This window comes from Etheostoma cragini, chromosome 4 (genome assembly GCF_013103735.1).
Source record: "Etheostoma cragini isolate CJK2018 chromosome 4, CSU_Ecrag_1.0, whole genome shotgun sequence".
In the NCBI taxonomy this organism is placed as follows: Eukaryota; Metazoa; Chordata; class Actinopteri; order Perciformes; family Percidae; genus Etheostoma; species Etheostoma cragini.
The window spans coordinates 1,272,215-1,283,555 of NC_048410.1; the positions used below are offsets into that span (position 1 = coordinate 1,272,215).

Here is an 11,341-nt window from a genome sequence, read left to right on the forward strand (position 1 = left end):
CACCTCAGTCTGCTCTGATGCGGTATGTTGAAGCTAAAGAGATTAAAGCAGCTAATGATTCAGGATTAGCAAATAGAGTTAGGGCATTAGGTTGGATCAGCATGGCTCCACAGGGATAAAACAACACATACTGGATCAATACGAGAGGTTTAATCTAGTGATCCCTATTTCTGTCCAAGACATGATTACAAGTAGAGAATAGAGCAGATATCTTAGGGGAAAAAATGATTTAATGGCTCCAACCTTAGCTTCAGAAGCCACATGAAAGCACTGTAAGTACGTTTAACTACTTCAGTACAATTATGAGCAGAGATGTATAGTAAGGATGTAGAACTACTTCACTAGTGAATTTAAGTACTCAAAGACTGTATATGTACTCTATTGGAGTATTTTTTCTGCTACTTCCACTTTTACTTCAGTACATATTTTCAACGAGTTTAATACTTTGATGAGTTCTTATACTTTTTGCACTTGCACTTTTACTCAAGCCTGGGTCTCTAGTACTTTATACTTGTCTGATTAGGAGGTACTGGTACTTTAGTTTGAGTGTGTCCATTTTATGGTGCTTTATACCTTTAGTTTACTGCATTTTGGAGGCAAATTTTGCACATTTTACACCTCTACATTTATGTTTTGAAGCTTTAGTTACCAAGCAGATTTAAAACAACCAATGATAGTTAAGTATTTTGAAACAAACCTAAAGCTCACACAACAACAAGACTACAACTCCATTTAAAATCACTTCAGTTACATTTCTGATGCCAAAAAGTGATTGCCTGTGCCCCAGGCCTAGATTATAACCACTCCAGTCATTATTTCCACTTTCCAATCAGTGATTGCAGCTTCTACAGGTAACTGGAAGCTTGTTTTTGCCACATAACGTCTTGCTTTCATTCATGACGCTTATATCTGTGAGATTAAAGCCCACCAAATACTTTACCAGTTGAAATAGATTTTAAAGGGGCGATACAACCCATAACATGCAATTTTTTACATGTATGTCAAAACGTGATTGCAGCTCCTAGCTTGTGCTTGAAAGGTTTCTGCCTCAAAATGACTTGATTTTATTAATAAGTGTTATATCTGACAGATTATAGCCCATTCATTATTTCTTAAAAATACCTTCAAAAGGGCCAACACATGAGTCGGTTATACAATGTTATCTAAATTACTCACAAGCTAACGTTACCTGGATAAGTTACTACGTTTCCATCTTTGTCACCACTAGCTAACGTCAGACCAGACAGATACAATCAATGATTTATGATCGATGTGTTTTCATTATTAGCATAACGTTACCTGCGAGGATGGTTCCTCATCTGTACTTTGTCCTTGTTCTCCATATTGTCTTCTTCTGGACACCCACAAGTAGTCCTCTTAAGTCGTATCTGAAGTCCCAACTTGACTCGTTAAAAACTGACACTCGATGCTACCTAACGATGCTAAGTGGCTAGCAGCAGCAGCTAGCGGAGCGGCTGGCCCGTCTCTGTTACAGCAGCGTTCCGTTAGCCGCTGAAAGCATAGCGTCTCTTTATCATTTTGTCACACGAGGTTCACACAGCGTACAGACTTCACACGGCTGTAGTATCCTCGTCTTTGAGTTCATCCTCCTCCCGTGTTTTGACAACTTTGGACCGGTTTGACAAACCACTCGGCAGCCGCTTCTGACATCCAGTTTGAAAACACCAGGAAGTGAAGACTGAAGCGAGGAAGGCGGGCCAGACAAAGACTGCAGTACCGGGCACCGGCGACAGGGGGCGACAAATACCCACTAAAGACACAATGATCTTTTAAACCTTCATGATGTCCTTGGGTCAAATTGACCCGTTTGTATATCAATGTTCTTCATAATTACCAAAAATAACATGATTGATTCCACACAACGCTCTTTGGCAAGAAAAACGTTGAGTTAGAAAAGCAGAAATGAGGAATTATTTAGACTGAAATTAAAGAAATGGATGTTTATGGATAATCACAGACTGGAATATGTCAACTTTTACTAAATATTATTTCAAAAACACTTCAATTTGTTTTTCAAATGCTATAACATTAAATAAGACGCCCCAAAATGAATATAACTCGAGATTTGTACTAGCCAAAGAGCGTTGTGTGGAATCACATTAATCTGCTCCAAAGTGGTTACACAGATTAAAGACGCTAAAATTAAGATTAGCTAATAGAGTTCGGGCATTAAATTAGATCAGCAGGGCTTTGAAAGGGATCTGGCACAACAACTGCTGATTCAATAAGAGTTAAAAAACAACAACAAGTTAGCCCACTTATTTCTGTTCAAGAAAAGAGAAAAGTAGAGGCTGGACAGAAATTTTTACCACATGTTTACAAAAACATATATTTCTGGGCAAGCAGTGGTGCAATGTAAATGAGAAAATGTACCAAATTACAATAGTCTACTGAAACGTACAACATGTAATTTGCTGCTACTAGGGGTCTATCAAACAAAACAATGGATGTAAACAAGGATTTTTGATGACGTCCTGTGGCATTATGGGAGTTGCAGTTTAACATAATTGGCAATTAAAACATATGTTCACGATAGGTTTATTCAGTACATTTTTATCTATGCTACGTTTAGTAACGTTTGTTCATGTCATAAAAAATAGCTGCAGTTACCCACACGTAATTACGTTTTCTTGATTCAATTGGTTATATCTTCTACCAGAAAGGAATTCTTCCACTTCTAAAAATCTTCAATGGAATTTTTTTTTTTTTAATCTGAACATTAAGCCATGTGAAGGACATGTTAAACTATGAGAAACACATCTTGTGCCCTCTCAGCTTGTTTTGTGCATGAAATAAAAGACATGTTTAACAGCATTTCATGCCCTAAAATGTCAGGTCTTGTCAAAGACAAATTTCTCAATGTCAGAAAAGTTTTCTAATGACTTTCTTTGATACAAATAGCATTTTCCTATTGATCACATGTTCCTGGTTGTATCTGACATGGCTTTTTAACTCCTATAAGAAACATAAGTGACTATGGGGTTGATTTTATTGGATGGTAAGCAGAGAATAACAGCCAGCTACTTATAAGATTGTAAAAAAGTCTTACTTTACATCCCAGATTTTTACAAATATGCAATAGTGGCTATGTACCCCCACCTTCATGTACACTTTTAAAGAGATTCAGTCGTTAATAATTACTTAAACACTCAGTTAATGTATCATAATGTGATGTGTGACAGGACTGACTTCATTGATTTTGTTGATGTTTTGTGTTTTTTTACTAAGTATTCCCATTTGGACTTATTTTAGCGTTAATGTTGTGAGACTAACATGGTCATGTTCAGCCAATGTAAGATAATATAATAACCTAATTTATTAAAATATGAAAAATTAGTGATAGTTAAACTATTTTAATCAGCAATATAAGTGTCCATAGTTTATTTCAAAAATATATTAAATATTAAAAATTGTTTTAAATACATATTAAATGCAATTAATGTAATAAAAGAAACTCATTTATCTGTCAAGATGAGAGGATGCTTTTAGCTCAATCAACAGTTACAGTCAGTATCCTACTTTGCGAACAACTCAGTTCAATATTTTTGTAATTTTCACACACCCAAAACAATGATCCCAGGCTCTATTTTGTACAGTGTGGTGGAAATGACGGTGAACCCAAGGGACAAGGGTTCTACTTATGAAAAATATAGGAAAATGTGAATAAATATAGCAATATATAATATTTAAAATTGAAATAGATATAATTTTTTTATTATTATTTTATCATTTGTTCTTGAAATCTACATTATTTAAATATGTAATTTGGAATTAAGCGAGGTTGAAGATACAAAGTCGGGCTTAGGGACAGAAGGAAAACAGTAAAAACCATGCATAAAAGGCCTCATATCATATAATAAAAAGAATGATTGAACCACGATACATTTTTTACAAGTTCCCCTTAGGGTGAAGTAAGTTTGACAAAAACAAAAATGAAGAAATGTTTAGTTTTTATTATATCATCCAGGGACAAGAAAAGTACCATAGTTAAAGAATCAACCTTATACAGTTGTCTTTCCATCCAGTTCTCAGCTGCTTGGTAACCAAACTGTATAAAACTTTTGGTAGAATTGAGATAGTTCAGTACTTGAGGATCGCAAGTTATGTAAATTATTATTTTCTGTTGTATGAGACGAAGCATAACGTATTATTTACGGTTTACAATTTACTGGAAAATATTGATCATTTGATGATGTGGAAAATGTGTTCCAGACTCTGATTACCAGTGAATATGTATTTAAGCAAGTGATCACTGAGTTAAGAAGAAGGAAAAAACTAGATGAAAATCAGCGCCTACCCTGGGATTTTATTAATTTGTAATATTTATGTACTCTGCACTTTAAGGTCTGTTCTTTGCACTTTTAGCACATGCACTTTAATACCTCTCTGCACTTTATAACGTAAACTATGTTATGTTTTTGTAATTTGATGTTTGTCTGTGTTTTTGCTCTCTGATGTTGCCTACGTGATAACATGTACTTTTGTGAAAACTTCAATGAAGCTCTTATAAAAAAGAAAAGAAAATGTGTTTAGAGGAATGATCCCCTTTAGTTTGGAGTGAGGTGGCTCTTAAAAGAGCCTTTGTGGTGTGTGGAGCAGCAGACAGTTTAAGCTCTCTCTCCGCGGATGCGCCGGGCCAGCTGGATGTCTTTGGGCATGATGGTGACCCTCTTGGCGTGGATGGCGCAGAGGTTGGTGTCCTCGAACAGGCCGACCAGGTAGGCCTCGCTGGCCTCCTGCAGAGCCATGACGGCGGAGCTCTGGAAGCGCAGGTCGGTCTTGAAGTCCTGAGCGATCTCTCTCACGAGGCGCTGGAAGGGCAGCTTGCGGATCAGCAGCTCCGTGGATTTCTGGTAGCGACGGATCTCCCTCAGAGCCACGGTCCCGGGTCTGTAACGGTGAGGCTTCTTCACGCCGCCGGTGGCCGGGGCGCTCTTCCGGGCAGCCTTGGTGGCCAGCTGCTTCCTGGGGGCTTTGCCTCCGGTAGACTTACGGGCGGTCTGCTTGGTTCTTGCCATGGTTTCTCTTTCTACGTTAAGAAGAAATGTATAGGGAAACGAAGAGACCCGCGACTCTTAAAGTGTGGGACCGGATGTGAGATATTGTGTCGCAGATTAAGACCTCCGGCTCGGCGGCTCCTGATTGGCGAGGGGCTCCTCTGGAGCTCAGCACCGCCTCAAAGAGCGACCCACCGCCCGCATCTCCGTCGCTTATTGGCGGACAATCCTTTCAAAAAGTCCGCCAAAAGTGTCAGAGCGGGCCGCCCTCTGCTGCTCTGCTGGAAGCCTCTTTTCTGGTTGGTCTGGCTGGAAATGACCGACTCCCGCGCTCCGCGGACATAAAAAGGAGGGTTTCAGCCGTCGGTACAACACTTCTCTGCGTCGATACTCACGAGAACACCTCTAACGTCATCTCGTACGCGAGCCTAATAGAAGCAAGAAAAATGTCTGGACGGGGAAAAACCGGAGGAAAGGCTAGAGCAAAGGCCAAGACCCGCTCCTCTCGTGCCGGGCTCCAGTTCCCGGTCGGCCGTGTTCACAGGCTGCTCCGTAAGGGGAACTACGCTCAGCGCGTGGGAGCCGGCGCCCCCGTCTACCTGGCGGCCGTGCTGGAGTACCTGACCGCTGAGATCCTGGAGCTGGCTGGAAACGCTGCCCGCGACAACAAGAAGACCCGGATCATCCCCCGCCACCTGCAGCTGGCGGTCCGCAACGACGAGGAGCTCAACAAGCTGCTCGGCGGAGTGACCATCGCTCAGGGCGGCGTGCTGCCCAACATCCAGGCCGTCCTGCTGCCCAAGAAGACCGAGAAGCCTGCCAAGAAGTAGAACTGTTTATTCTGACTGGACACTAAACACAAAAAGGCTCTTTTAAGAGCCACCCACACATACCTGATAAAGAGCTCGGTTTCATATGATTATTGTATTTTCACTGTATTTTCTGTAAGAATATAGGCAGTAATAGAAACATTTAGGACCTACCTGTCCCATTTCAAAGAACTATTGGCAAGGGTAACACATGAATAAAGAAGAAGCCGAAAATACTAATGGCTTACTTCAATTTCTTTTGAAAGTTAAAACCAAATGAACACATTTATTTTAGATGTCCCGAACTTGATTCACATTTTATTTTAAACACAATGATATGGAAATATGATGGTCGTAAAATTAAACCCAAGAAAACTATAATACAAAAAATAATATTCACTGGTTTTACGCAACAATCCCTGTGAACACTGCAGCATTTATGCACCCGTAGCCAAACAATGTGTAAATTAATTTATATTATCCCTCATAAACACAGGTAGTGGCTTGATGACTTCAGGAGTGTCCACTGGACTACAACGTTTACTGAGCACCTGGATTTAGTTTTCAGAAAGTACTGGTGTTTTTGTTTAGCAGCCTATCATATCCCCATGAGAGCCTTGTCGTGAATAGGCAATGTTTTATCTTAATCCTAAAATTTCTTAATATTTAACTTTTTGCTACGAAATAACTTTTTATCCGTTTCCATGGCTGTCTGTCAAAGAGTTTTATTACCTATAGCATAGTATTATTAAGTTATTAACAAGACAAGTTGTAGTGTAATACATAATTTAAAATTATACATTCTTCATAGTTTTGTTAATGTTGTAGTGATATTTATCTTAATGCAGTCAATCTTAATCACAATACACATCACTTTGCTTTAATCTCTAAAGTAAACTAATCTGATAAGAGGAATGGCTACTTATTCTGCGCATGCTCAGTCCCGTGCTCAGAAGACAACCAATCCTGTGCGAGTAACAGCACAGTAACATTTACATCGAGTGGATACAAATAGAACGTTCGGTGGTGCGTTCCAGCATTCGATTAGTTAAACTTCCAGAACTTATCATGCCAGAACCAAGCGTCAAAGCTCCCAAGAAGGGCTCTAAGAAAGCCGTCTCTAAGGCCGTCAGCAAGACCGGCAAGAAGAAGAGAAAGACCAGGAAGGAGAGCTACGCCATCTACGTGTACAAGGTGTTGAAACAGGTCCACCCCGACACCGGCATCTCCTCCAAGGCCATGGGCATCATGAACTCGTTCGTGAGCGACATCTTTGAGCGCATCGCCGGCGAGGCCTCCCGTCTGGCTCACTACAACAAGCGCTCCACCATCACCTCCAGGGAGATCCAGACCGCCGTGAGGCTGCTGCTGCCCGGGGAGCTGGCCAAGCACGCCGTGTCTGAGGGCACCAAGGCCGTCACCAAGTACACCAGCTCCAAGTAAACCTGCTGGAGACCAACAACACAACGGCTCTTTTAAGAGCCACCCACTTTCTCTAAAGAGTTTCTCCTGTTATAGCAATTTATGATTAATATTTCAGAGACAAAACATCACTAATGATGTGAACTTGAGGGAAATAATGGACAGTATCACTCTTCTGTTCTGCCATAAGGTCCAATAATCAAATTGAAAGGCGATACAACATAATTGTCGATATTATAAATAATTGTTGCAACCAATGGTCCGCAGATTTGTTACAGTACACCTGTGTAGGTTCACTGTAAATTGAAACCTAGAATGGGTAATAGATGGGATGAAAAACCTGTTACAGCATTATAGGGCCTGTTGGAAAATGAAGGGGATTATTGTGTCACTTGTCCACTGTTGGCCCTTAATTCAGTAACCCATAATGACAAACTGAAAGCATACATCCATTTTTAAATAATATATGAATTCAATGTGTTTTCTTTATCAAGTGTAAATGAGATTGTACTTAGACAGAGTTATAAGAGTCCCCTCTTGTATTTCCCCTATAGCGATCACAGAGCTGCAACACAACATTAATAACTGAACTGGAATAAAAAAAATTCAAAAGGATAACTACTGTGTAAATATAATGTGATGTTAATGATATAAGAACAAAAAGAGAGAGCTTTTTTGGGATCCTTGTTTGAAAATGCATAAATAATGACATTTATTATCCCTACTATTCCTCTCTTTTAAAGTAGACTATGGAACCAAAAACTGTAATTAAGTGAAGTTGAAGCTATATTCCAACAGTTCTGTTTACTTGATTATTAATAAAGTGATTTTAGAAGTTAAATACTCTGTAGATGATGTGGTGGCTCTTAAAGGAGCCGTTTGTTGATGACTACAGCTCACTTCTTCTTGGGTGCTGCCTTCTTCACTTTGGGCTTGGCAGCCTTCTTTGCGGGGGTTCTCTTGGCTGCAGGGGCCTTTTTCACCACTTTCTTGGGGCTCTTGGTTGCATTTTCGGCAGTGAAAGTGTGTTACGTAGAGTGTAAGGGCTCCTCCCTATCGTCTAAAATCGTCACAACCGCAACCAGGATGGTTGCAAACTCATCGACAGATAGCAGATGTCCACAAACCAATGTCTAAGTCCATGCTTTTCAAATTCTGGATGCAGAAAAATACATTTTATTTACACACAACTTCTAAATCTCTATGACACACAATAACAACATATGTTTGAAGAAAAAAGGTGTGATCAGTCACCCTGAAGCCATTAAAGACAGAGTGGCCCTGGGACACTTCTTTGGTGGACCCAACAACTCCTGTTGGATCAAGTAGTTAGATTAGATGTCTTGCTGTGAATAGTTTGTGGGGGGTGAGAAATTAAATGCTGTGCTTTAGAGTTGGAAACGATGCGGCTTCAGAGATGGAAATGTACTTAAGAGATGATAATGTTGAGCTACAGAGATGGAAATGTTGGTACAGCTTGAATCTGACTGGGACTAATGACGTGTAAATGTGCAATCAGCAAACACACAAAAAAGGATGACATGATGCGTGAGATAGCTTGGTGACAAAGATTGATTAAACTGTTTGTAAGCGCCAAATAGGAACTAGTTTATCTGAAATAATAATTTAGTTTAAAACAGTTAAAAGGGTAAATTCATAATAAATGTATTGGTTTAAAGTACATGATCTAGAAATGTTTAGGTCTGATGACATTTCAGTATTTTGGGCTTATGATACAATATCATTGTAATTTTGAATATATTGCAATATTCTGCAATATCTTGCAATTTATAACCTGTGATGGGAAAATTACATAGACAATGATTTCAAACCTAAACAATGATTGTTTATCAGATGTTTTTATTCAGTTGTTACTCATTCAAAAGTAAAGCTTTCTTACAAGGTAGATCCTTCACATATGCTTGTCCCCTGTTTCACACTTGCCCCATAAACAACGCAGCTGCTTGCCCTCACACCTCCTGTTTCAGGGCCCACTTTCTTCTCCTGAGGGACAGCAACCAGTGTGATTCTGTTTATCACCGGAATAAACAAATGGCACACAGATGAAGGCGTGAAATAGGCGAAAGTTCAGGCTGCCCAAACTCTAGGTCAGGAGCAGAACTAATCTATGCAAAAGATAAATCTCTGAACTTCTAAAGTAGAATGACAACAACTGACATCTGTGAGTGCGTCAACAGAGGTACAGGGTCAGCAACTGGCACCGGGAAGTCTGAAGAAATGAGATGAAGTGTTTTGTTTAGGTTCAAAGTGGTTTTCCAGACATGATAGGGGTTTTGTGGTTCTGTTGGGGCAGGAGAGAATATAAGGAGTGGTCCGATGTTACAGGGGCACCAGAATTGTTGTGTCACCTTTTTACTCTGTTGCATTGTGAACTGCCATTCTCGTCATTTTGTTTGATTGTTCTCTCGAGAAAATAATTAAACTCTTTCACCGAATATCTAAACTTTTAATCCAGTCTTCAGCCTGTCTTTATTTTTGTTTCAACAAGGTCTCTTCTTCATTACACAAATTCCTCCCTCGCTGAACAGAAACTTCCACAACAAACCTTTTTCCAACGTCTAATTTTTCCTAATTTAAAATGACGTCCCCAAAGTGAAACTTTGTCAACATCTGTTTTATCTAAAAATAAACATTTCTCTGTTTTTTCATCTTACTTCAATTTTACTGCTGCAAAACGGGACAAACTGACCAACACATATGATAAAGGATCTGTACTTGTCGTCTGTGTATCGATACAGTATTGCATTGCCACTGAAAATGTACTGTAGACTGTAATGTAATGTAAATGTACTGTACACTACACTGTTCATAGATAGATAGATAGATAGATATATAGATAAATAGATAGATAGATAGATAGATAGATAGATAGATAGATAGATAGATAGATAGATAGACCTACAGTTGCAGTCAAACGTTTTGTAATCGCAAAATTTTCTTAACAATTTTTTTTTTTTACCAATAAATAAATGTAGTTTCTTCCAAGGACTTATATGGTCCTTATGTGGTCCTTATGTGGACCTATATGGTCCTTATGTGAGTTTCTGATGAACTGTTCAGTATAGGCTTTTATGTTTTTATAGTTTCAAATGTTCCCCTGATGTTTCTGACCAGTCTCAAACACACAGTATGTAGTTAGAGTACCTTTATCTCATGTGGTAATTACACAGTGTAAAGAACACATGCCTTTGGTGTGGGAGACGAGGGTTTGAATCCCAGTGTGATATATCAACCAACGTGTCCCTGAGCAAGGCACTTAACCCGTAGTTGCTCCAGAGGCGTGCAACTTCTGATAAAACAGATACATGATACATTATCAGTAAAAGAAAAGAAAAGCGGTTACGTTCTGAAACATGATGTGGGCCCCGCCCACCCAAGTTGGCGCCATCTGTCTTCCCTTACGTCCGCAGATAAGATGTAAAATCAGCCGGTCTGGCGATTCTGGACTCATTCGTTCGTAACGACCCAACATCGACTGAACTGAAAATGAGCGGAAGGGGCAAGGGAGGCAAAGGACTCGGTAAAGGAGGCGCTAAGCGTCACCGTAAAGTTCTCCGTGATAACATCCAGGGAATCACCAAACCCGCCATCCGCCGTCTGGCTCGCCGCGGCGGAGTGAAGCGGATCTCCGGTCTGATCTACGAGGAGACCCGCGGTGTGCTGAAGGTCTTCCTGGAGAACGTGATCCGGGACGCCGTCACCTACACCGAGCACGCCAAGAGGAAGACTGTGACCGCCATGGATGTGGTCTACGCTCTGAAGAGGCAGGGTCGCACCCTGTACGGCTTCGGAGGATAAACTACAAAACCCAACCCAGAAACTACAAACCAACGGCTCTTTTAAGAGCCACCGACTCCCTCTAAAAGAACTTTCCTATGACATAACTCATGCGATCTGAATTAAACTAGTTTAGATTTAGAATACGTTTTCTCTTAGGATCATAAAATGTAGTTTCAGATTAAAGGGATGTCATTAGAGACCTAACAAAACGTCTTCTATAGCAAATAACTAAATGTATAAACGACTTAATTTATGTTTAACATCACAATGCTTTGGTTACATTGTAGACTG

General features: G+C 40.0%; 6 protein-coding genes across 6 annotated transcripts in view; 3 read left to right on the top strand and 3 right to left on the bottom strand.

Moving 5' to 3' along the window:
• Positions 1-1,706, bottom strand: part of LOC117944109 (serine/threonine-protein kinase 4-like) — a 33,304-nt gene extending 31,598 nt beyond the window's left edge. The window contains exon 1 of the mRNA XM_034870672.1: positions 1,300-1,706. Within this exon, the coding sequence (XP_034726563.1) occupies positions 1,300-1,343 (44 nt within the window). The 5' untranslated portion in view covers positions 1,344-1,706. The remainder of the gene's footprint in view (positions 1-1,299) is intronic.
• Positions 1,707-4,582: 2,876 nt separating this feature from the next.
• Positions 4,583-5,177, bottom strand: LOC117944113 (histone H3). The gene has a single exon (XM_034870678.1). It carries the CDS (start codon positions 5,037-5,039, stop codon positions 4,629-4,631), a length of 411 nt encoding a protein of 136 aa, XP_034726569.1. The 5' UTR covers positions 5,040-5,177; the 3' UTR covers positions 4,583-4,628.
• A 279-nt stretch (positions 5,178-5,456) lies between these two features.
• Positions 5,457-5,848, top strand: LOC117944117 (histone H2A-like). The gene has a single exon (XM_034870681.1). It carries the CDS (start codon positions 5,465-5,467, stop codon positions 5,846-5,848), a length of 384 nt encoding a protein of 127 aa, XP_034726572.1. The 5' UTR covers positions 5,457-5,464.
• LOC117944112 (histone H3) overlaps positions 5,522-11,341 on the bottom strand; it is a 34,321-nt gene continuing 28,501 nt past the window's right edge. The window contains exon 3 of the mRNA XM_034870676.1: positions 5,522-5,533. The gene's annotated coding sequence lies outside the window, so the exon portion shown is untranslated. The remainder of the gene's footprint in view (positions 5,534-11,341) is intronic.
• Positions 6,858-7,336, top strand: LOC117944118 (histone H2B 1/2-like). Its single transcript, XM_034870682.1, has one exon. It carries the CDS (start codon positions 6,896-6,898, stop codon positions 7,268-7,270), a length of 375 nt encoding a protein of 124 aa, XP_034726573.1. The 5' UTR covers positions 6,858-6,895; the 3' UTR covers positions 7,271-7,336.
• LOC117944121 (histone H4) lies at positions 10,706-11,092 on the top strand. Its single transcript, XM_034870684.1, has one exon. The coding sequence runs from the start codon at positions 10,757-10,759 to the stop codon at positions 11,066-11,068; it is 312 nt and encodes a 103-aa protein (XP_034726575.1). The 5' UTR covers positions 10,706-10,756; the 3' UTR covers positions 11,069-11,092.

What these genes read in the sequence shown, in the direction of transcription:
- LOC117944121 (XM_034870684.1), top strand. Translation starts at nt 10,757, where the DNA reads ATGAGCGGAAGGGGCAAGGGAGGCAAAGGACTCGGTAAAGGAGGCGCT.
- LOC117944117 (XM_034870681.1), top strand. Translation starts at nt 5,465, where the DNA reads ATGTCTGGACGGGGAAAAACCGGAGGAAAGGCTAGAGCAAAGGCCAAG.
- LOC117944113 (XM_034870678.1), bottom strand. Translation starts at nt 5,039, where the DNA reads ATGGCAAGAACCAAGCAGACCGCCCGTAAGTCTACCGGAGGCAAAGCC.
- LOC117944118 (XM_034870682.1), top strand. Translation starts at nt 6,896, where the DNA reads ATGCCAGAACCAAGCGTCAAAGCTCCCAAGAAGGGCTCTAAGAAAGCC.